The sequence below is a fragment of the Copidosoma floridanum genome, unplaced genomic scaffold (genome assembly GCF_036245765.1).
Source record: "Copidosoma floridanum isolate Cflo_tuat_1 unplaced genomic scaffold, Cflo_Japanese_pri ptg000021l, whole genome shotgun sequence".
In the NCBI taxonomy this organism is placed as follows: domain Eukaryota; kingdom Metazoa; phylum Arthropoda; class Insecta; order Hymenoptera; family Encyrtidae; genus Copidosoma; species Copidosoma floridanum.
This window is the reverse complement of record NW_028321898.1, coordinates 21,064,539-21,086,064: the sequence shown is the minus strand read 5'-3', so window position 1 is coordinate 21,086,064 and position 21,526 is coordinate 21,064,539. Positions and strand designations below refer to the sequence as shown.

General features: G+C 33.5%; 1 protein-coding gene across 2 annotated transcripts in view; it reads left to right on the top strand.

The window, feature by feature from the left end:
• Atf3 (Activating transcription factor 3) overlaps nucleotides 1-20,134 on the top strand; it is a 35,537-nt gene extending 15,403 nt beyond the window's left edge. For both annotated transcript variants that reach the window (XM_014361135.2, XM_014361136.2), the window contains exons 2-5: nucleotides 15,670-16,014; nucleotides 16,856-16,992; nucleotides 17,074-17,313; nucleotides 18,812-20,134. In XM_014361135.2, coding sequence (XP_014216621.2) covers nucleotides 15,705-16,014; nucleotides 16,856-16,992; nucleotides 17,074-17,313; nucleotides 18,812-19,054 — 930 coding nt within the window. In that variant the 5' untranslated portion in view covers nucleotides 15,670-15,704 and the 3' untranslated portion in view covers nucleotides 19,055-20,134. The remainder of the gene's footprint in view (nucleotides 1-15,669; nucleotides 16,015-16,855; nucleotides 16,993-17,073; nucleotides 17,314-18,811) is intronic.
• The last annotated feature ends 1,392 nt before the right edge of the window (nucleotides 20,135-21,526 follow it).

The following is a 21,526-nucleotide window of genomic DNA, read 5'->3' as shown; positions in this document are numbered from 1 at the left end:
AAATTTATTGTCAATACACGTAGAAACAATAAAAATCGTTGTGAAACAGCAAAACAAACTTCGATTACCTGCTAGTTGTCCAGAAGAAAAATATTAAAACAAACTTCCTCACATGTACCTCTTAATTTTACGCTGAATGAAGTTATGGCTCGCACTTGTCCACACTTACCTCAAGAAAAAGAATAACGATACATTTTTTTGGTCCTAGAAAAAAAAAAGTTAGCAAACATTAAAAAAAAAGACCCAGCAGTAGTATCTGCAGAAAATCAAACGCAGTCATGGCACACATAGTGGAAAGACACGCCTCCGCGAATTATATAACGTATATAATTTTATCAATCATCGATTGCCATCGTCGAGCATTAGCCGACTGGTCGAGCGGCAACTACGCGTTATGAGACAACACGCACTATTTAATGGTGTCCCGATTTACACGATATTTTTTCTCCGTGTATACTTTTTGAGTTAAAACTACCTATACGACGTACTCGTGGAATTTTCAGCGCCCCCGGCTAATAATCTTTTACATGCTCTAAATATTGTACGTACGTACACCCACAAACGATATAATAGCAAGTCACGATCGAGTTTCATACTTTGATATGAATCAACGTTTTCTGACTCACTTATACAGTGTATCTCGCAGTGTATATAAACGTTAATTAGTTTTTGTATTGCAATATACGTAGAATAACGGCATAATTATAATGATTGTCTTTGCAAACTTTTTTTACATTTTTTACATAAACGTGCACATTAACCGATGAACACACGGTTGAAACTTCTTGTATTAGAATTACACCACTTGTTGGTTCGTAGATCAAAATAACCTCTTGAACTTTTTTCTAGACTAAATTTTCAACCAAATAGCAATCGTACTGCGTTGTCTAGTGTTTTAACCAAATAGTGGACAAACAGGAGGAAACGCTACGACGCAGTAAAGCTAAATACACGTTTACAGATATATGAAACAAGGTTGCATTACCTTTCATGCTTAAAAGTTCGTACCAATGTTGAAATACTCTTACAGCAGGTAAGAATCTAATGAACGGTTCATTATATTCTTGAGGTTTTTTTCTTGTGGAAAAAATTATTAAAACAAAAATATGGTACATACGAACGATCCAACATCGGAATGTTGCTTTCCGCCACTGAAACTTTCTTAGTGGTTTTATTTGATGCACAAAACAATATCGTCACCTTCTATTACTTTCCAATTATTAACATCAAAATGAAATTTTTTTATATCATTTAACTAGTTAGAGAAAGACACAACAACAATAATGATTGAATTTTTTATAATTTGTCTCAACGTTTGCTTTATATAAATTGAAGTAAAAAAATTTTTGATGATGCTTCCATAATTATGTATGCATAATTTACGAGATGTATAAAAGTTACCTCGTTCCCTGGAGAGAATTACCTTGGATGTTTTTAAAAATATAAAACGGGATAGATTATAACAAGAGCAAATTAAACATTTATTTCGTTAGAATAAATCATAAAATCTAAGCAGTTGTGGTTTAATTAAAAACTTGGATACGCTAACCTTTTAAGTCTGCTAGCCTGATTTATTTAATTATGAAAACTCTCGTTTTCCTCAAAACATGTAAAAAAATGAAACAATCATTAATTCAAAGGTTTATGTGTACCTCGAAATTTTTTTTTTACTGTTAGAGGACTCCTATTGTTGAACACCTTCCATATATTAAAATACATTTCTTCAATATATGTATAAATATATATTATAACCACAAGCGTCTGAGCTACGTGTATTTGTGTATAAAATATAATGTGAAAATTATTAATATATTCATAACTGTGTAAAATCTCTCCAGCAAGCCTACAAAACTACCCGTAATACTTGACATGTGGTATAATATGTACAAATTATACCTATATATTCACCAGCTAATTTAAAAAACAAGAACATTTCCTCGTTACACGGTAATATGCAGGCTTATTGAAACAGGAAAATAATACTTCCTTATCAACGCTACTTTCTCTCTCAGTCTCTCATTCATGACTCCAGTCGTTCGCTCATTTTAGCCATTGAAGGGAAAAGGGATGTATTACAAGATGCGTGGCCATTAATCTCTATTAGCTTGCGTCAGGTTTATTTTATATTGCATTAAAACTGTACAGTCTGTACATACCGTGTGTGTATGAGTAAGAGCTCTTTTTCCCTTAAAACCCAGCTGTCTCTTACGCGAAAAAAAAAAAAAAGAAACATAATGATCCAATATAGAATTTAAGTTTCTATAACACCCAAAGCTTAATATTTTGAAGAACTATCTCTGCTAAGTTAAAGGGTAACTTAAAAATTGTACGCTAAAAAGTTTATACTATCGAGAAAATTTTTCTATTATTTGCTATTTTATACTTTTTATGTCTTCATAAAAAGTATCTACAAAATATCTGTAATTGACGTGGTTCATCATAATGCCATATCCAAAGAATCGCTCTATTGTGTGATAAGGTAGAAGTTCACCATACATTTACAGAGCTATCTAGAAATTTGAATGAATAATCTAAATGTTCACCCAAAAAAGTTAAATCTAATAATATTATTTATAAATTTACTAACAATTCTTAATCCCTTGTTCTATTTTTTATAGTTTTTTTTTTTGCGCAATGGAGATGACTTGTAGCATTTTTTATATTTTTGTGCCTTTGCAAACGATTACACTTACAATTATTTAATTATTATTAACTCATTGGATCTCATAACACCAGTCATAATATATTTTAGACATTTTTATTGTTTGTGTCGAGTTTTATTGTGACGTCAAATTTTATAAACAACAGCTTTAAATTTAAAATGTTTACATTACCTGTGTATAACAAGTGATATTAACTGTGTGTAAAAAGTAATAAGGAAAACACAGTGTTAGGTTGTGTAGTGTTAGGAAAAAGCTATTAACACTCATTTTAATAATTTGACTGTTTCTACATCACAAATAAATTAATTTACGTGATTAAAAAATTGATGCAAGCACGAAATGGTACATTACGTCACTAGGGCACAAAGTACAAACATGAGCGCCCGAAGGTATGTTGATGCCCAAGTCGCGTATAATGTTTTTCTTACCGAGGGCGCAAAGTGCAATTTTGTCCCGACAAATCTGTGCCCTCCGGGCCCAAAATACTTTTCTGCCGTAGGGCCCAAAGTGATTACAAGGGCGTAAAGTGTGACCCGAGGGTGCAAAGCAGCAGTTGCACTTTGGGCCCATGGTAAGAAAAGTACTTTGGGCCCTCACTTTGCACTCAATAGAGAGAAATAGTAGTTTTCCTACGAGTTTGAAAAGTCTCTGTTTGCGAACCGAGAGGCTTGCGGCCTGAGCCGAAGGCGAGGTCCGTAACAAGGTTCGTAAAGGAGACTTTTCGAACGAGTTCCGGAAAACTGCTTTTTCGCCCGAGGAAGTACCAGCCTCCCAAAACCACCCGAGGGCGGAAATTAGTAGTTTTCGTTGGATAAGTTCCGTCGTCTCTGGGGCTATTTTGCGGCTCGAGGGACCTGCGAAGAAGGGCCCGAGGGACGTAATATAGCCGCGGAGCGATGGCGCTTATGTGGCGAATGTTATTTTTCCTACCGAGGGCACACCAGTCTCTCAAAAACGCCCGAGGTAGGAAAGTATGTTTTAGTGTTATACGTCCGGCTCCTGTAAAGGGCACTTTTGTGGGCACTGAGCGCTTGGGAGAAGGAAAGAAACAGGAATGGGAGGCCTTCCTTTACTAGGAGGGGGCAGGGAGAAGTGTTGCTGCGAGAAGGTTGCCCATCCCCTCCTCGAGGAGCATTGCGTGGTGAAAAAGCCAATTCAGAACAGTACCGAATAATTGTTACTACAATAGATAAACGTCTTAATGTAATACTCAAAGTTTTTTTAATAATCCATAGGAACATGTTTCAGTCACAATAATGTCAGACACTTTTAAACCTATGTTCACATATGCCCCAGTTTCATGCATTACTTCATTTTGTATCAAGGGTCAATCAGTATTTAATTTTTAAAATATTTCAATATTACTATTTGACACACTATTCGAGGTGAGACGCGACTACTAGCGCCAAAGAGCCTGTACTAAAACAAAGAAGTGGCCAAAATTAAAACTAAAACCTGTCCTATTTGACTTGTTAAAAAAAAAGCGCCAATTTAGCGCCATTTTAAAAAGCATCATGCGGCAGTAACGCACACTAAAACCTGTCCTACGAGTATCACCTCGAATTTACTATCGGATAAGTGACTTTCGTCATTTTTTAATTTTTTTAACTAGAATCTTTTTCAGAGTTTTCAGTCTTCCTTTTTCTATTTTTTAATCTACTCAAGTCTTAATTCATTATTCTATAGATTTTTTTGTTAATCGTGCGTTTTCAGAATCATGTAGTGATTAGTATTTCTTTCAGTTTTGGTTGCCGCACTTTCTGCAACGTTTTTAGAGTATTTTATAACTTATGCTCACTTTGTATGACCTTCATTACGTTTACTTTTTTCCTCTTTCCGTTCCGCGTTAATGGTTGGATTCGGTATCGTTTCAGGATAACGTGGTTTTTACTTGGATGTATTTCTTTTATAATTCAATGTTTACGTGTAATAGATTTAGTACGTATTTGTTAATATTTTTTTATCATTTTTACACAGTTACTGATGTACTTTTCGTATTATCAAGAAGTCTGGTTTTTCTAACTTCTTCTCGCGCGTTAACAAAATTACAGCTAGAGTCATCGACACACGCCTAAAGAAATTATTATCTATTTATTCTCCAGATATCAACAAGTGAATAAGATCTACCGTATTTCATGACTTTTATTTAAAATGATTACTATATCTGTCTTTTCAAGACATTTTATGAAGTGTTGGTAAGCATACTAGATTTCGCGTGTGACCATCCCATGACAATTATTGGTCTATATTTTTTATAATGTCTTGATGTACTGAGATGGCTAACTTATCTCTCAATTCATTGTTCATTTCATTTTTTCGATGACAACGTATTGGTTTAATTAGCTTTAGACTGATAGTGTGCCTAAACGTTTGGAAATAATTTTTAGCACTTGCAGTGACAATATTCACCTCATTCTGATACAATTTTTGGCCAATGTAGAATCTATGATGAATATCATGTTTAGAAGGTTCGCAAAATTCATACATAACACAATTCTGAGTGTTGACATGAATCCCATCATGAAAGCATAAAGAAAATTTAATGTCCAACTTCCGCATTACGTTTTGCGTCCATGGTTGTATCTTCTCATTCATTTTTAAAAAGTTTAGAAGGTACCATCGACGTTTTAGTATCATCCAAACTGTCATTTGATTTGATATCCGAGTTTATTAAATCATGAATTATAACGTTCATTGGCAATGTACTCGTCACTACAATTACTTGTGTCGTGGGAAAGTTTTTCATTTTCACTATCAATGTATGAAAAATCGTATCTACTATTCATGGATTTTCCAACTGCCACATCGTTTGCAATCCCTACTTGTTCTTTTTCAGATTCTGTTGTATCACTTGACGAGGATTCCAAGTATTTTTTTTATTATCGTCAAATCCACAATCATCTAATGTTGCAAAGTTCGGATAAAAGCTTTTCATCAATCGTATTGCGCCACATAAAATTTCGCTATCCAGTACCTCATTAAATTTTTTTTTATTAACAATCGGTTCTTTTTTGCTATTACTCTCAAACTTTTGAACAACTATTTCATTTGTGGCTATACTTTTTTTAGGTGTTGGTTAAAGTAAACGACAATAAACTAGTGCAATTGTGAATCTCAACACCTTCAAATAAATCATCATCACTTCACGAATGATGACACTATTTAAATCACATTAGATAATGTTACTGACATAGTTAGTAATGTTTATTACTTTTTCTCTAAGTGTGCCTACTTAGACATGTTATTTCTCGTAAAACAATAAATTTTTAGAAAATTAATTCGGTTCTTTCTTTTTGATGTTCTCTGTAACACATTGAAATTTTAGCGAGGATAGCCACATGGCTTTCCAAAAATAAAATCGTGAAACCGAATGCTTGTGTGCAGACGTCGTCGCAAAACGCTTTTTCTCAATATTTTGACACTACTGTTCAAAAAAAAGTATATTCCTGGAAATAGTAAACAACATAATACGTTAAAAATTCAATAGGCCTAATCTATCTGTTGGAGGGATATTGTGATTTCAATTTTGTATGCAACATTTATAATATACCTAAATTATGCTAGCCGGACCTTTTTTCACGTAGTTCATGTTCTATTAGAATATAACGTGATATTTTTGACATAATGTATCAAGAATAATAATATTTTGAAAAAATATTCAACTGATTTTAACTTTTGAGGTCGACTGCACCACTGTAAGCCCTTTGAGATGTGAAAATTTGTACACATATTCTTAAAATTAGCTAAATATTACAACTCATATCTTTGGTTTCAAAATCAGTATAATAAATTATCGTAAGGACGTTCTTCTGCTGCTACTATATATATGTCTATACCCATAAAAGTATAAGAATTTTTATGTACAATATCTCTGGCTTTATCGCACAAGAATGTCGATCAGTGTGTACGTATAATACATAACCCCTAGGTGTTTTTCCCTGGTTTATTAATTTTTTTCTCACGGTGCAGTGTCATGAAAATTTGGCTGTAGCTTTATTAGGCTTTCATCAAGGTAGCCTTAAATTTATATTCAATTATTACCAGTAGAAAGACCGAGAAAGACTTAGGCTTCATTTGTAGTCCATGAAGAATAAATGCCTATTTTTTGTTTGGTCGCACAACAAAGCCATTTTCATTAAAGGATTTTACTTTGCCGGCCACGAATGAGATTGAAGAGATTTAATGATTTTTCTCAAAATTCAGAGAAAGCAATAAAATTTTGAACATTAACTGTGTCAGGAAACTGTAAATTTTTTCAAAAATTTTTACTATATTGAAAAACGATTCTAAATTTATTTCTGCCCTTGATAGCTTGTATTAAGAGTTAAAATTTTATCAATAAAAACATTCATGGTTAAAAATATTTTTTAAATTCACACAGTTTTTTAACATTAATCATTTATTCTTTAAGGTTTCACTGCTTTCTCTGAATTTTGAAAAAAAATGATTGAAGTTTCTTAACACCCATATATATTCTATAATAGGGCATTACTGATTGTTATTTAAATAAGTAATAAACGTTTAGGTGTGCTATACATGTAATGCACGTGCCAGAAAAAAAAAAAAAAAAAAAAAAAAAAAAAAAAAAAAAAGTATTGCAGAAAAATAACACATCCTGCGTGTGACACATAGTGAATCCACTCACGATGTTCGAGCAAGAAAAAAGAGATTACGTGGACTGTGGGCACATTGTGTGCGTCAGGAGCAGGAAGCACGAATTTCGACTTGAGCTCCGTATGTTAAATTAAATGAAAGGGGGAAAAAAAGTAGTTGGCAAGTACGTATATATATGCGTGTAACTGCGCGTATGTGCGGGCCCGTATATATGCAGCGAGCACGGAGCAGATTAAGTTTAATACGGGGATCGAGGAATAAGGCAAAGAACTCGAGAAAGACGCTGGAACGGATGGACGAATTGATATCCCTGCCCCTCTCTTTCATGAATGCTCCGCTTTGTTCTCCGGATAGATTGGGTTCGCTCTCTGCGGCAAAACTCTTATGGTTGTGTTTCTGCGATTAGGATGCATGTATATACGCACGTAAAACGAATTGAAATGGTCAAGCATGAAAAAAAGAGGATCTAATGAATATTACAGAGGGTCTGATACAAAATTGAAATAATTTTTAATTTGAGAAGAAAACGTGGCTTCCACAGTCCTTACTTTTTGCAATACTACAATATTCCACTCCCATCCAGTCACAAATTTTTGTTATAACAGAATTTCCTTTTCTGTATCTTTGACATTTTTTTTTCATTTACTACGCTAGTTCTTACTTAGTGGACATAATCCTTACATATATCAGCCAATTACATTCGTCTGTTTTTCCAAGACTTCGCAGTCATCCTCCAATGAAAAATACAAAAATATTAACGTCCAACCAGTGATTTATTACTTTTTCTTATGTAATTGTCAGAGACAAAACGTTTTGTACTTGTTAATTTGGATAAAATGTGTGAAGTGATCTGTCAGATATTTAAACACCCATCACGAAATGTGGGCATAATCTAGTGTTCAACAAGTGCTCTTTTTTTTCTTGCATAATTTACACAGTCTAGCCTATTTCCTTAACAAGTATTTATTAGCTGCTCCTAAATTTTCGCATCTCGCTCTTGCTGCAGTGGTGTCCATTCTAAACTGACTGAATTTATTACATAGGTAATTTAGTCTCGTCTCCAGCACAGCATTTTTACATCTCTGGTCGTACTTGTTATCTTCCATTTCGACCCATGAAGACATTTTTTTTTTTCTTTTTTCGTGTAATTAATTTAGATTTCTTCCTTATTTATATTTATTAACGCTCAATTTTAACTAAAAAAAATCTTTTTTCACACTTTTAAAGTTTTTTATAGCTTTTTATCTTTAGTTCAACTTAAATCGAAACCCATCCGTTTCTCTCATCATTTGTGTATGAAAAGTACGCATTTTAAATAATAATAGTCTCGCTTAAAAATTCACCTTCCTGCCCATATTACTGCATGTTATAGAAGAGGTTCAGTCTCTTCACTGCAAGTCTGTAATTTTTCTGTCAAAACGCTTTTTTTCCAACCCCATTATTATTTAACTCCCCAAGACATTACATTTCTTACCAGCGAATCAGATGTCATTTATTTTTCCATTGTTAAATTGATTTCACTGCTACGGCTGCCTTAATCAGTTGTGACTTTTCATTCACACGTTTTTTGGTTACTCAATAAGTCTTATTAAATAAAAATATTTGCATTTTTCACTCCAACTTTTGATTATTCAGTCATTCTGTATTTAAAAAAGTCAAAGTAATTCCTCAAAAAAGTTCAAAAATGGTTTTGTTTCGACTTTTGTGGGTGACTACGACTTTTTTTTTTTTACTCATCACTATTTGTTTCAAACAATTGTCAAGGCGTTTAAAAATCTTCATTTCATTTTTTTTCAGCATCATGAAACCGATAATTCTTTGTGAAATCGCTCCCACGAACGAATTTGTTATAATACGAAAAAGTGTAGACGCCACACCCTACAATGTAAGTAAATGATTCTCTCATACCAGAAAGTCAATGTCACTCAAATCCGAAAATCTCCAAGACGAGCTAGTTACGGTGCCTTCTCGCCGGGCAAACGAAAATACATGTAGCCGATCGCCTTCGATCGGTGGCCTAAAAACAGCAACATCAGCAACCAAACTATATCGAGGGGCGAAAACACCCGCCAGCCGCATGTGTGTCTGTATATCCACGCTACCCGCGGACATAAAAAGATTTTGGCCGCTATAAAGTGTTTCTCGGGCCCCCAGCGTTCGCTGCCAGACAGGAGGCATCTCACCCACCCGCAGATATGGGATGATGCACCACCGTAGCTCGATTGACGTTAAAACTCTCCCACTCAAGGAATTCTTCAGAAATATTTTACAGATCATGTTTGATATTCATGCATGAAGATTCACATTGAAGTTTCGGTCATTAAATCTAATCATTGTTGAATATGCTCGTGGGGATCAAATTAGAAACCAACGAAAGGCTTTTTTGTAAATAACATATTCCTGAATAACTTTTTAATGACTGTTGTTAAATTATTCATTGGGTTGCAGAGAAGATTAAAACAGATAGAAAATCCTTGGGTATCCCATCTTTGAAAAATGAGTTGCTTTGAATGAAGCCAAAACTAAACGATTCTGATGGGTACAGAAAGATGTTATTGGTAGGCGCTAGGCTTGTTATATGCTATGCACTAATGTACTGTTGGTTATTGAAGCTCGAGAAGCGCGCCTTAGGATCGTCCAATTACATGAAATCAGAATAAAATATTGACAAGCATTGAAACGTAAAACTATCTTAATGTAATATTGTCTTAATCACCAAACGTTTTAAATGCAACGGTAAAAGAAAATTGAGAGTAAAGAAAAGAAAAAAAGGCTTATAATCTAACTTTGCTATTTTTTCCAATGAAAAAAAAAAAAAAAAAAAAAAACATTTATGCTGTTATTTCATCGTGCAAAATACACAAGTAACTATTAAGTCGAGTTGAAAAACAGCTTATTTTAACTAATATAATTATACCAAATAAAAGAAATTGATGATAGTTCTTAGGTTATTAATAAATTCTTAATTAATAAATCTTTTAAACATTTTAATGGATACCCAATAAAGTAAGTAATAAACAACGTGTATAATTTGAATTCCCCAATGACGTGGACAGATTTTCTTTCTGAAACAGTAGGTACAATGTAGATGAATTCCATGAATATATCCTTGTTTGGACCCAAGATCTGGCAAAAGTATGGCTTTTAAAGTTCTTGGCTGCCGCAATCAGATAATTCTCGAATCAAATCAAAGCATGATATACTATACAGTTTTTCCCACAAATGGGGCACTAATGAAGTTTGGTACACCATAGGTCCAGACTCCAGACACACGCCGAAACGTAATTTCTATTCGGGCATATACGTGAGAAAAAATAGTAGTAGTAGCCTATATCCAATTACACGCACGCACACGTGCACGCGCAGTTTGCGAAAGACGAAGGAAGAAGATGAATAATCGTGAGCTTGCGATCGCGAAAGCTATTAAGGTATACGTGTACACATGTGCAAGTAGGCATGCAGACGGCTATCAAATATATCTGAAAGTAGCAAAGAAAAGCTTCACGGGTGGAGTATCACTCAGGGCTAGACAGCCGACGGAGGACGGGCTTCTTGGAAACCTGCGTGAAAATTATTGACGCTTGCGAGCTTGAGACGAAATTCCAAGGTGGACGTGATCACGCGATGGAGCTGTTGATGTTGGTGACGGCTACGTGATGTTGTATCCGTGGGCCCTAGTATACCACGCTGTCTTTTTTAGACGTAATTTTTCAAGACCGGAAGACGGGGCTCAATATACCGCAGTTGAATGCTGCCTGATGGGGTTTCGTTACCCGGTGCGCACACATTTTCGTTATTTTAAAGATCTTACAGTTCACTTGTGACTGTATTGAATTGCGTTGGCAGTGATTTTCCAATCGGCATATGCATGGGAGCAAATAAAAAAAATCCCTTTACATATTTTGAAAAGAATGATATTTCATAATAAAAGTCTTCATTAGTCCACCGTTAATGTTATTGAGAAAAGACAGCAATCAGCTCGGTTTTTGCAGCCAATTATCGCTCAATCGATGGAAAAAAAAGTATCTTCAACAAAGCCGTGAAAAGCGTAAAGATCGCTATTTATAAGAGCGTATATAACTTATGAAAACGCAATAATGACTGTTTTTTAGGTTACGCGTTCGTTAACTCATCTTTTTTTTTTTTGTTTGACCGTGTATAATGTATAAGTACTGTATGAAGAAGAATCACCGGCCATCTTACGCAACGGTAAAACGTAAAAAGCATACATACGCGCATTAGCACAAGAAACGAGCTTCCTCCCATCGTTAATTAAGGATATTTCTGTTAACCGGCAAAAAGGTGGAAGAAAAAGGTCAATGACTCAAAAACGAGGAGGTCGAACTTTTTAATGCCAATTAGGCACACGTGTTCTACAGGAGCGTTTTACATTTTGACCAGAGAAAAAAAGTCTAATTTATTTGGTGCAAATAATATTTATTTTGTACTGAAAAAAAAAAGAATTGGATAAAAATACAGTTGGAAACATGTTAGTAATTATATCGTTACACAAAACATTTGGTAACAATTACCATGCGTTGAAAAATTATATACTGTAACTAATTTTACTTGGATAGGCCAACCAATGCATGTGGTCGGGCATTTCGAACAAAGTATCGGTTAATTATATTCTTTTACATGTTATTTTGATTGCGAAACTTTGAAATTAAGCTAGTTTCATACAAAATATTTACTATTACTATAACTTGAAAATCCATGTATGAAACTTAAAAAATTCTCGAATTAACACGTACCACCAAACAAAAAATGATTTCCCATTTAAATAGCATGGGGTTTTTACTTTTTAACTTTGTTAAATTTTGGTTACCACTTACAATATTTTTTCTGGATTTTAAAAGGAGACAAAATTGGAAAAAATCCAGAAAATCAAATTATTTCAACTTAAATATTTTGAGCTGAAGTCAAAAAAAGTGTAACATGTTCAAATAACATATAAAAAATTTTGATTGTTATAAAATCCAGAAAAAAATGTTATAAGTGGTAAAAAACGTATATGACTAAGAAAAAAAATTTGGCAAATTACAAACACCCGACTGTACATGTGTATTTTAAATAAACACGACAGTCTCTATTACTTACTTGTGCCAGCACTTTTTCAATCTTTCCTTGTCCCTTAGATTCGACTGCAAAAGTAAATAAATACATTACACGCACAGTGGAGTTGAATTTCCCTGATTTGACAGTACCAATAAATTTGCATGAGACCAAGTTAAGGGGATAAGTTATGAGCTTTTTCATGACAGTCTACTACTTCGTTCTCTCTCTTTCTTCCACTCTTTGATGTGGTATAATTTATTGGGCTTCTACGCGTATAAATACATTTTATAGTGTGGACTCGAAGAGAATTATTTTTTTCAGTAATAAAAGTTTAAACGTAAAATTAGTTTTTAAACAACTAACGAAATGATCCGTACTATTTATTATAACGAATGGTTTTTTTTTTGTTTTTTTTTTTCGAACAACATTAAGTGACTTTTATGAGTACTTTCTGCTACCTAATCCTCCTTCTCTCTTTGTACCCATTTCTATTTCTTCATCACCGAAGGGCAACTTAGTGTCAATACACTACTAGTCCACATCTAAAATCCACTTAGTGCACTATGAAGTCCACTCATTTTTCGATTAGTACTCTACGTATAATTTATGTACACATTACCTATGCTAAATCGTGGAGGGCATGGATAAAGATGATTGTGGTCGAGTGGACTACTTAGTGGACTTGGGAATAAATATGTGTACTTTTGAGTGGACAATAAGTGTACCATGTGTACGTGTGATACCAAAACTGTGTACATATCAGAACCAATAAATGTTAGACTTTAACCAATGATACTATTAATTATGATACCTTTTTTTTAAGTAGTAACAACTGCGTTTTACATAAAAATCACTCATTAATTTAACAGTATTAATAATTAATAAAATGTGCCCTTAGGTGAGCAAGCATCGGTGATAAGAAATCCAACAGGTTTATTAGTGTTATTTAGTGCTAAAATGTGCCCTTAGGTGAGCAAACATCGGTGATTAGGAACCCAACAGTTTTTTTAGTATTATTTAGTACTGAAATGCGCCCTTAGGTGAGTAAGCATCGGCGATTAGAAACTGACAGTTTTTAAGCACTAATAGTTTACAAAATTTTCCCACATTTAATTTATAAATAATTATAAAAACCTGTTGGGTTTCTAACCACCGATGTTTGCTTCCTTAATGTCACATTTTATTGATAAATAATAACTAAGGAAAGATTTATTTCAAGTCACCGATGCTTGCTCGCCTAAAAACACATTTTATCAATAAATAATGCTAAAAAACTGTTGGGTTTCCAATCACCGATGCTTGCTTTCCGAAGGTCACATTTGATTGATAAATAATGATTGAAAAAAGGTTGGCTTTTATTTTCTGATGCCTACTTGGCTACAGGCACATTTTGTTAATTAATAATACTTAAAAACTTATTGTTTATCATGTACACTCATGTCTACAATACTGTCCATAGTGTGTACTAAGTGTACACTGAAAATTATTCGTAGTGTACATACAAGTCCACTAGTGAAAAACCCCTCATTTATCACCATTTACCTACGAATATAAACTAGTATGTTTTAATAGACGCTGTATAGTGCGAACATCCTTGAAAGATCTATCCTAGTGGGAAACGTTGGAAGATGCAATCCTGTCGAAAAAGCCTGGCAAAATAACCTTTAAAGTTTTTTATAGACATTCGAACCCTAAATTCCTTGGCAACACAGATTGCTTGAGTTTCTTAGATTAGTAACCTAGTCTACTAATCATTAAACCAGCGGGGACTTTTAAATAACTTAAGGTGTAGTTATATTACAAATTGTAACAATAGTTCAATCTTCATGAAACTTGATGCATAGTCAAATTAACATCTAATTAATATAAGAATCCTTGTACATTTTTATTAAGCTAGAGTTGAGTTTTTTGGAGTCAAATTTGATGTTTATATTTTTGTTACTTTCAAATGAACACTAATAAATTTATGATTATGACATAAAAAATGACAAACTTTTAATTGATAAAACTTTTTGAGAGTACACCCGTGAGAGAAGAAATCAATCAATAAGCGAAATAGAAACTGATATAGGTTATGTTTTCACTCATGTGTGAAGACAGACGCTTATCAAACTTTAGAGCGCTCACATCATAACTGAGTTTTTGATGTCCACTGGCGCCGTTAGAAAAGTTACCGTATTTCCTTCTGAGCAGTTTTTGGTAATTACATTTGTAACTCCACCTATAAACACACTTGTAAATACATTTGGAATTCCAATTGGAATTACTTAATTATGGGGTTTTGGTGTTGAGAGGCCATGAGTAATTCCAAGAGGTATTACAAGTAACAATTAGATTTGATTTTTTTTATTCGGCAAAAAAGTTTTGTAGCGTTGTTGGTAAGCTTGCCAAAAAAAAAAACAATTCTTACCTTCTATATTTAGTTTTTTTTATTATATCGTTAGTACTGAATACACTTACGTTTGCCTTCAAGTTTTGCGTGTGCATGAAATGAGTTAATCTAATTAACAATGACTATGTTGATAAAATAATTTGTTCTGCGCATGAATATAATAGCGCTGGATTGAATGTATGAGTATAATCGCTTCAATCTACGCATTTTATATTCTACTGTATTACGATTCCAACATATACCCACTGCAGGGTTTTTACATATCCTACGTCCCTAATCTCTACCTTCCTGATTCTTTTTTATGTAATTACCATCCTAATTCCCCAAGTATGCAAGTCTTTCGTAGAGGCTCCTTAGAAAGTTTCCCTCAGACGACTCCGTTATCCATCCTACTGAGTACTATTTACAGGGCACATTGATTGTCTCAAGCACACTCCAACTATTATCAAGTTTATTGAAAAGATATTTTTCCAATGAACTATCTAACTCGCTGCACTGACCTTTTTACAACCAACAGTGACTTTACCCGATGAGCTGGCCAGGTGTTGGCTTTCCTTCAAAAAGGAAGCCCCTGGAGGTCCAGACATCACCAGAAAAATCGACTATTTGGTTGAAAAATCCGGTAAGTGGTGTTATCCTGGGTACTCATTCCATCGAAAGAGACCGAGAAGAAAATCTCGATGAATTTTCGACGAGATTCGAGAACCCACGACCCCTTGAGTATCTCCGGCTAGGAGGCTAGCACGCTAACCACTAAGCCATCGAAGCTCTACACGCGTTTTATAATTAAACATATGAAGTTTCAACATGTCACACGATTTGATTATAAAATTACATCCGTAATATCCGGGACCTTCTAACAAGCTCTGCCCTCATTGATCTTGCGTTTCAATGTTATGTTCCTTCAATAAAAATTAATGAGTCTAATGTATTTGATTCTAGATTAAATGCCCGGGTGAGGGCGAGAAAGAAGCACCATGTACAACCTAAACGTGAACGTGAACGCGAACCCTACAATAACTGGGGCGTTGGGGGCGAGCGCTGGTATCGGAGGCAGTAGTGGTGGTCTGCTAAGCGTTGCCGTGGCTACAGCGGGCGAAGTAACGCCTCGGACCCCCGAAATCGTCAACAGCCTCATAGCGATGACAAATCCGTTTGATGGCTACGCTGGTGGGTCTATTGCCAACTCGTGTGGTGGGCGTAGCAGAGATCGTACGGATTCAACGAGCAGTGGCGAACCCAGCCCGCCTAGTATTCAACATACCTGCAGCCAGCTTATCAAAGAAGGTATTTGTATTATGTTTAATTACGGTTGAAATGAAAAAAAACGGTTATTACTTATCCCTCTATAAATTTAAATCAATAAAAATTCACCGAAATCCAGTTAATATAATAAACTAGTGGAATGAGAAAAAACGTTAATTCAATTACGCACAAGTATTGACACAGTTAATTTTATTCATTTTTTAGGGAAAAAAATTGTCCTGAATATGATTTATTGAAAGATTAACATATAAGGGTTGTTTTAATTTACTATATTTTCATACAAAAATATTGATATTCATAAAAGATATAATTATTCACAAAAAACTTTTAAAATAATTAGTGCTAAACACCCTGTTCCCGTTGTCAAAAATAATCGTTAATTTGAAGCTAAATTCTTTTGTAAAAATATTTTACTGGTCACAAAACTCCTGCCAAAATCTTGTATTTACTATCTATGAAGAACAAAATCTACTATTCCAAAAGGTTAGGTTATGCAATTTGTAGATGCCGAGAGGTTATGTTGTGCAATTTGTATATTTTCATAAAAAGGCTCGTAGATTCTTGAGTTCTTTTGTCAAAAATGTTCAAGATTTTTTCGATAAGATGAGCATGCTGGATGTTGTCTATAAAAGGATTTCACATTAGGGCTGGTTCCAAAGACTCGCATTTGTAAAGACTTTTGAATTTTGTTACCAAATGTATTGAAAACTGCTTAAAAAACTTCTCTTACATTTTTTTGTAATTTTAATTTACTGTACAGAATGCAGACTTTTTTCTGGTGTAATGAAATATATAAAAAATTCTCTAACACATAATCATGATTTGATTCGATTTTTTATTCATTACATCGAAACTCTTTTAGGTTTGAAGTTGACGCTACAGACAAAAAGAAAGGCAAACGGCGTCGTTGACGAAAATAAAAAGCGAGCGAAACGTGAAGATGGTAGCGCCGACGACGAAGAGGAGAACGAGTCGAGTAACAGCAAGTCAAACGCTGGGGTAGGTATTCTGGACTATTTTTCAATCCTTACACTATTATGATCAAAATTGTTATAATAATTTTGCGTTTATCATTGACAGCTGACGCCTGAGGACGAAGAGCGTAGACGACGTCGGAGGGAGCGCAATAAAATAGCAGCTACGAAATGTCGCCTAAAAAAGCGCGAAAAAACGGTTATACTTGTGCAAGAGTCCGAGACTTTAGAGACGCAGAATCATGAGCTCAAGTCACAGATTCAAGAATTGGAAACGGAGAGGCGAAGACTCGTCGATATGCTTAACCTGCACGGTCCGACGTGTCTCAAACAGCCAGCTCATACTGTATGTTACGTCCATTCGTCAATATGTATTTGCTTAATGAATTCATTGATTTATCGAGTAATTAGTTATTGGTTTATTGAGATTATAGTAATTGCAATTTTAAATTTCTTATCTTAGAATAGTTATCGAATCGTACCATCTCTCGCAATTCAATATGATTATTTCACTGAGCGTTTCGATTCCTAACCTAACTTAACCTCTCACACTTGTTACTTAGAAGACATTAATCATTACTCAAATAAAGGAAATTAATTAGTGAATGCTCAACATTTTTGGAAGTGATGGTCTTATTCGTTATAGTTTGAAACAGATTATTTGTTAACATATTTTTTTATTTGTACTTTATTTTGCAGCTCCAAAAATCTCAATTCTTATAATTTATTTAAAAGTCGTGTCTTGGATTTTGTTCGTCTTACATCTATTTCTAACAATTTTCTGTTTTGGTTTTTTTTTTTCTGTCCCGTTCCTTATTCTGTTTTATTATGCATTTATTTGCTCTGTGCATATTATGAAAAAAATTCAAACTTCGATACCCAAATCTCATTTAGAACACGGGTATTAGCCCGACAGCAGAGCCAATAACATGGGTTTGGCTCTAGTGTTAGATAGATGCACGAGGGGGTCTGTGGGGGGTTTGTGTGGGATGCTCCACACAAACAACCATATATATATATATATATATATATATATATATATATATATATATATATATATATACATATATAGTTAAATGTGTGGAAGGCATTCCACATTACCGCCACCGTCCTTCTACTACCTGCCCTCCATAAATCAAGGAAAAATTCTTTTCATTTCTAAATTATTTTAACCCAATAAGTATTAGATCAAGCCCCCCCACTGCCCCCACCACCCCTCCACCGTCCCACCACACGATTTTTCTTTCCCCCCACCGTCCCTACATGATTTTTCTTGTGTTTCAATGCACTTCCATTATCTACATAAAATCATTTTTATAATTATACGATATAATACGACCTGGTCATAAAAATATCTAAGTACTATGCTGGAATTTTTTTTTTTTTTTTTTTTTTTTTTTTTTTTTTTTTTTTTTTTTTTTTTTTTTTTTTTTTTTTAATAAATTAAACACTCATACTTTGTTTACTTCTATTATGAACTGTTCTTTACTGTTTACCACAGACCAACTGAAGCTGATTTTTTTACCAACCATTTTTAACTTTTGTGAAAAGTATTTATCTTTTTATGTAATTATTATTTTTACTTACACAATTCGTGTTTTTTAATTTAAAAAGAACTTGTTTTTCTTCATTTTAAACCTTTTGCCTCCTACCTCAAATGCCATGTAAAGGATTATTATTCATTAATAGGCGGTTAGCGCGCGAAGCACGCCAGAGGGTGGAGCCCCACTAGTATATATATATATAGTTAGAATTTCACGCTAAAATTAAAACTTAACATGATTTGTTGTTTATGAAAAAATGCATGATAATTAATAAAAAATCATCAACTCTTCGTGTTCTAGGACTCATATCAGCAATATACTGATTCGGGAGCCCTATTGCCGAGCTATCGAGAAAATTTTGTGCCAGCATTGAGTCAAACATCCAGTCAATCGGACTGTGCCATCGTATCTGACTTTGGATCGGTCAAAGTAGAAGATTTCGAACCTCCAAATTTTTTCAGACAAACAACACCATCAACAACACTTTACGGTAGTACGACAACAATGGCATCATCAGCTAACACGACGGATGTTACGGGCTGAGCTGCCTATAATCAAACTTGATACCATATATTTTTTCCTACTTTTTTCCACCTGTTACCTATACGTGATCTATATTTTTTTATTGGTTCGATGCCATCAAGAAAGTATAATAGGTATATGTTAATAATCGTACATAAAATGCTGAAAATTTTATCGAAGTATTAAATAGCGTATTGACAGCGTCAAACTGGTTTTCAGATATTTTTAAAATAACTTGTGAGAAAAATTAAGAGTGCGTAACATATTATTTTTCACGGTTACTGTTGCATTGACATCCGTTGTTTCGTTTTTATACTTAAGAGATACCGTCGCCCACTCTGTGACAAAAAAATTACAGACTCGTAATTGTTTACAACTCATGCACCGTGAAAGTGACAAAAAAGAGGATAGTATATATGTACTCCACTAGGTTGTAGCAACTTGCTGTTACTTAAATGAGCTTGCAGAACTTTTTTTGACGCTATTATAAGTATGCAGTATGTAAATATGCGTGAATCAGCACGCATGTGTGACAAGATCTTCTGACTCTAAAATGCTAGACGATACGTCATTGAGAATTAATAGTGATTTTTTACTTTCATGTAATTCTTTTATGAGTCAGTTAACCGAACGCCATAAATTTTTTTTTTTAATTTTCACGTAAACTTTTTTACATAGCGAATGAGGATAAATTGTATAAATATTCAACTCTTTCAAAAGCATGAATGATCTTACTTACAGTGTATTAAATATATTAACAAAGTTGAAGATAAGCGGTCTTTTCTAAACTTTAAGACATTCCGTTATTCTTCTTTAATCACATTACGATTACAAACGAGAAATAATTATTTAAACGATTTTTTGATAACTTTACATAGTCAATTGATTGGAAACATTAAGATATATCAAAAAATTTTTCAATCAAAAAACTTTGCACATGAAGACGTTATATATAACGTAAACATGGCTGAACATTTTAAAATACCTTGAGATTTATAACATCGAACTGTCGTGATCTGCAGCTTCGATTGGTTAAGGTAATTATTCATAACAGTTGTGCTATAATATAACAAATATTTACCTTTAAAACAGAGCAAGATGTGCTGTTCAATTGGCGAAGTTTAAACACTTGAAAACTAATTATACACTTATTTAAAAAAAATTTCTGATATTCCATGTTTAATTTAATTTAGAGGATTAAAAAATTATAACCTAAAAATGGGTAGATTGTTAGTGAGCTTTAGTTAACAAGAGTTAATTGTAAATGGGCTAAAATTCAGCTGGAATTCGCAACTTTTTTTTTGCGACGAAATTTTTATAGTAGTAACAAAAGTAATAGTTTTTTCGATTCCTATTTTTTCGATAGTGACGATATAAACTTTATTGTTTTTCTATAACAGCAATTTAAAAAAATTTAATAGTTATATTGTGTTGAGATCCACATAAATTTTTGACAGCAACAATAAGGTGTAAAAAAGTATGAGATGAATTAAAAAAAATTTTAAAATCAATGTCTTCCCATTCGCTAACCAGTTATCTTTATTGTTTACTTCAAGGACGGTCAGGAGTTCTATGAGAATTTGGGGATCACTATAGAACTTTGTGAACATGTTTTTTAAAGTGTCCTGAATCACTGTAAAATTTTTTCATTATATTTTATTGGTCATTTATTGAAATAAATTGATGTCAAAGTTAAGCTCTTCAACCAGAGAATATACAAACACCTTCTATACATAGAGGGACGTGTTTCTATATTCTCTGCTTCAACATACGGTCTTAAGGGAGTAAACCTTAATTTATTGTTGGACGCAGAAAAAAAAGTTTAATAATGCAGAGATATGAAAGAAACATATATGTTCATAAATTGTTAGTTTTACAATCAGTTGGAAAAATTTCGACGCATGGTACGGTAAAGGTACCACTAAGAAACACTTAAAAAATTCTGTTCCCCACATAAAACAGTAAAAAATTAATATAGTTCTAGATGATTGTTTATGAAAAAATTATTTCCGTATAATCTTTTAAGTGTCAACTTCTTTCAACAGTAAAATTTTTTATTTGTTTCATGTTCTGGTTAAAAAAAAATGGTTATCGTGAAGTGCTGTTTCAAACCGGGACACATCAGAACATAACCTCAAACACATGATGCCCCTCGTATGAAACACACTGATTGCATATAAAATACGTGTGTGTTTCAAACGGAGGGCATTCTATTTTAAAATTAGGACATAAATTTTAGTGATATTTCATTCGACGAACACAATTCATCATTGAAGTTTTATCAATAAATAAATTTAATAACATTATAAAAGGATTAAAAAATTAAAATACTAAGGATGAAGATTAAGCGCTTCGGAAACAAAATTTATGCGAGATTAGTCAATATTGTTTTTTTTTCTAAAATTCGTAAGAAAACACTTGACAAAAACCGTTCCAAAGTGGTACCTTTACCGCATGGCGCATTTCAAAGAAAATCAATGTAAAACGAGAACG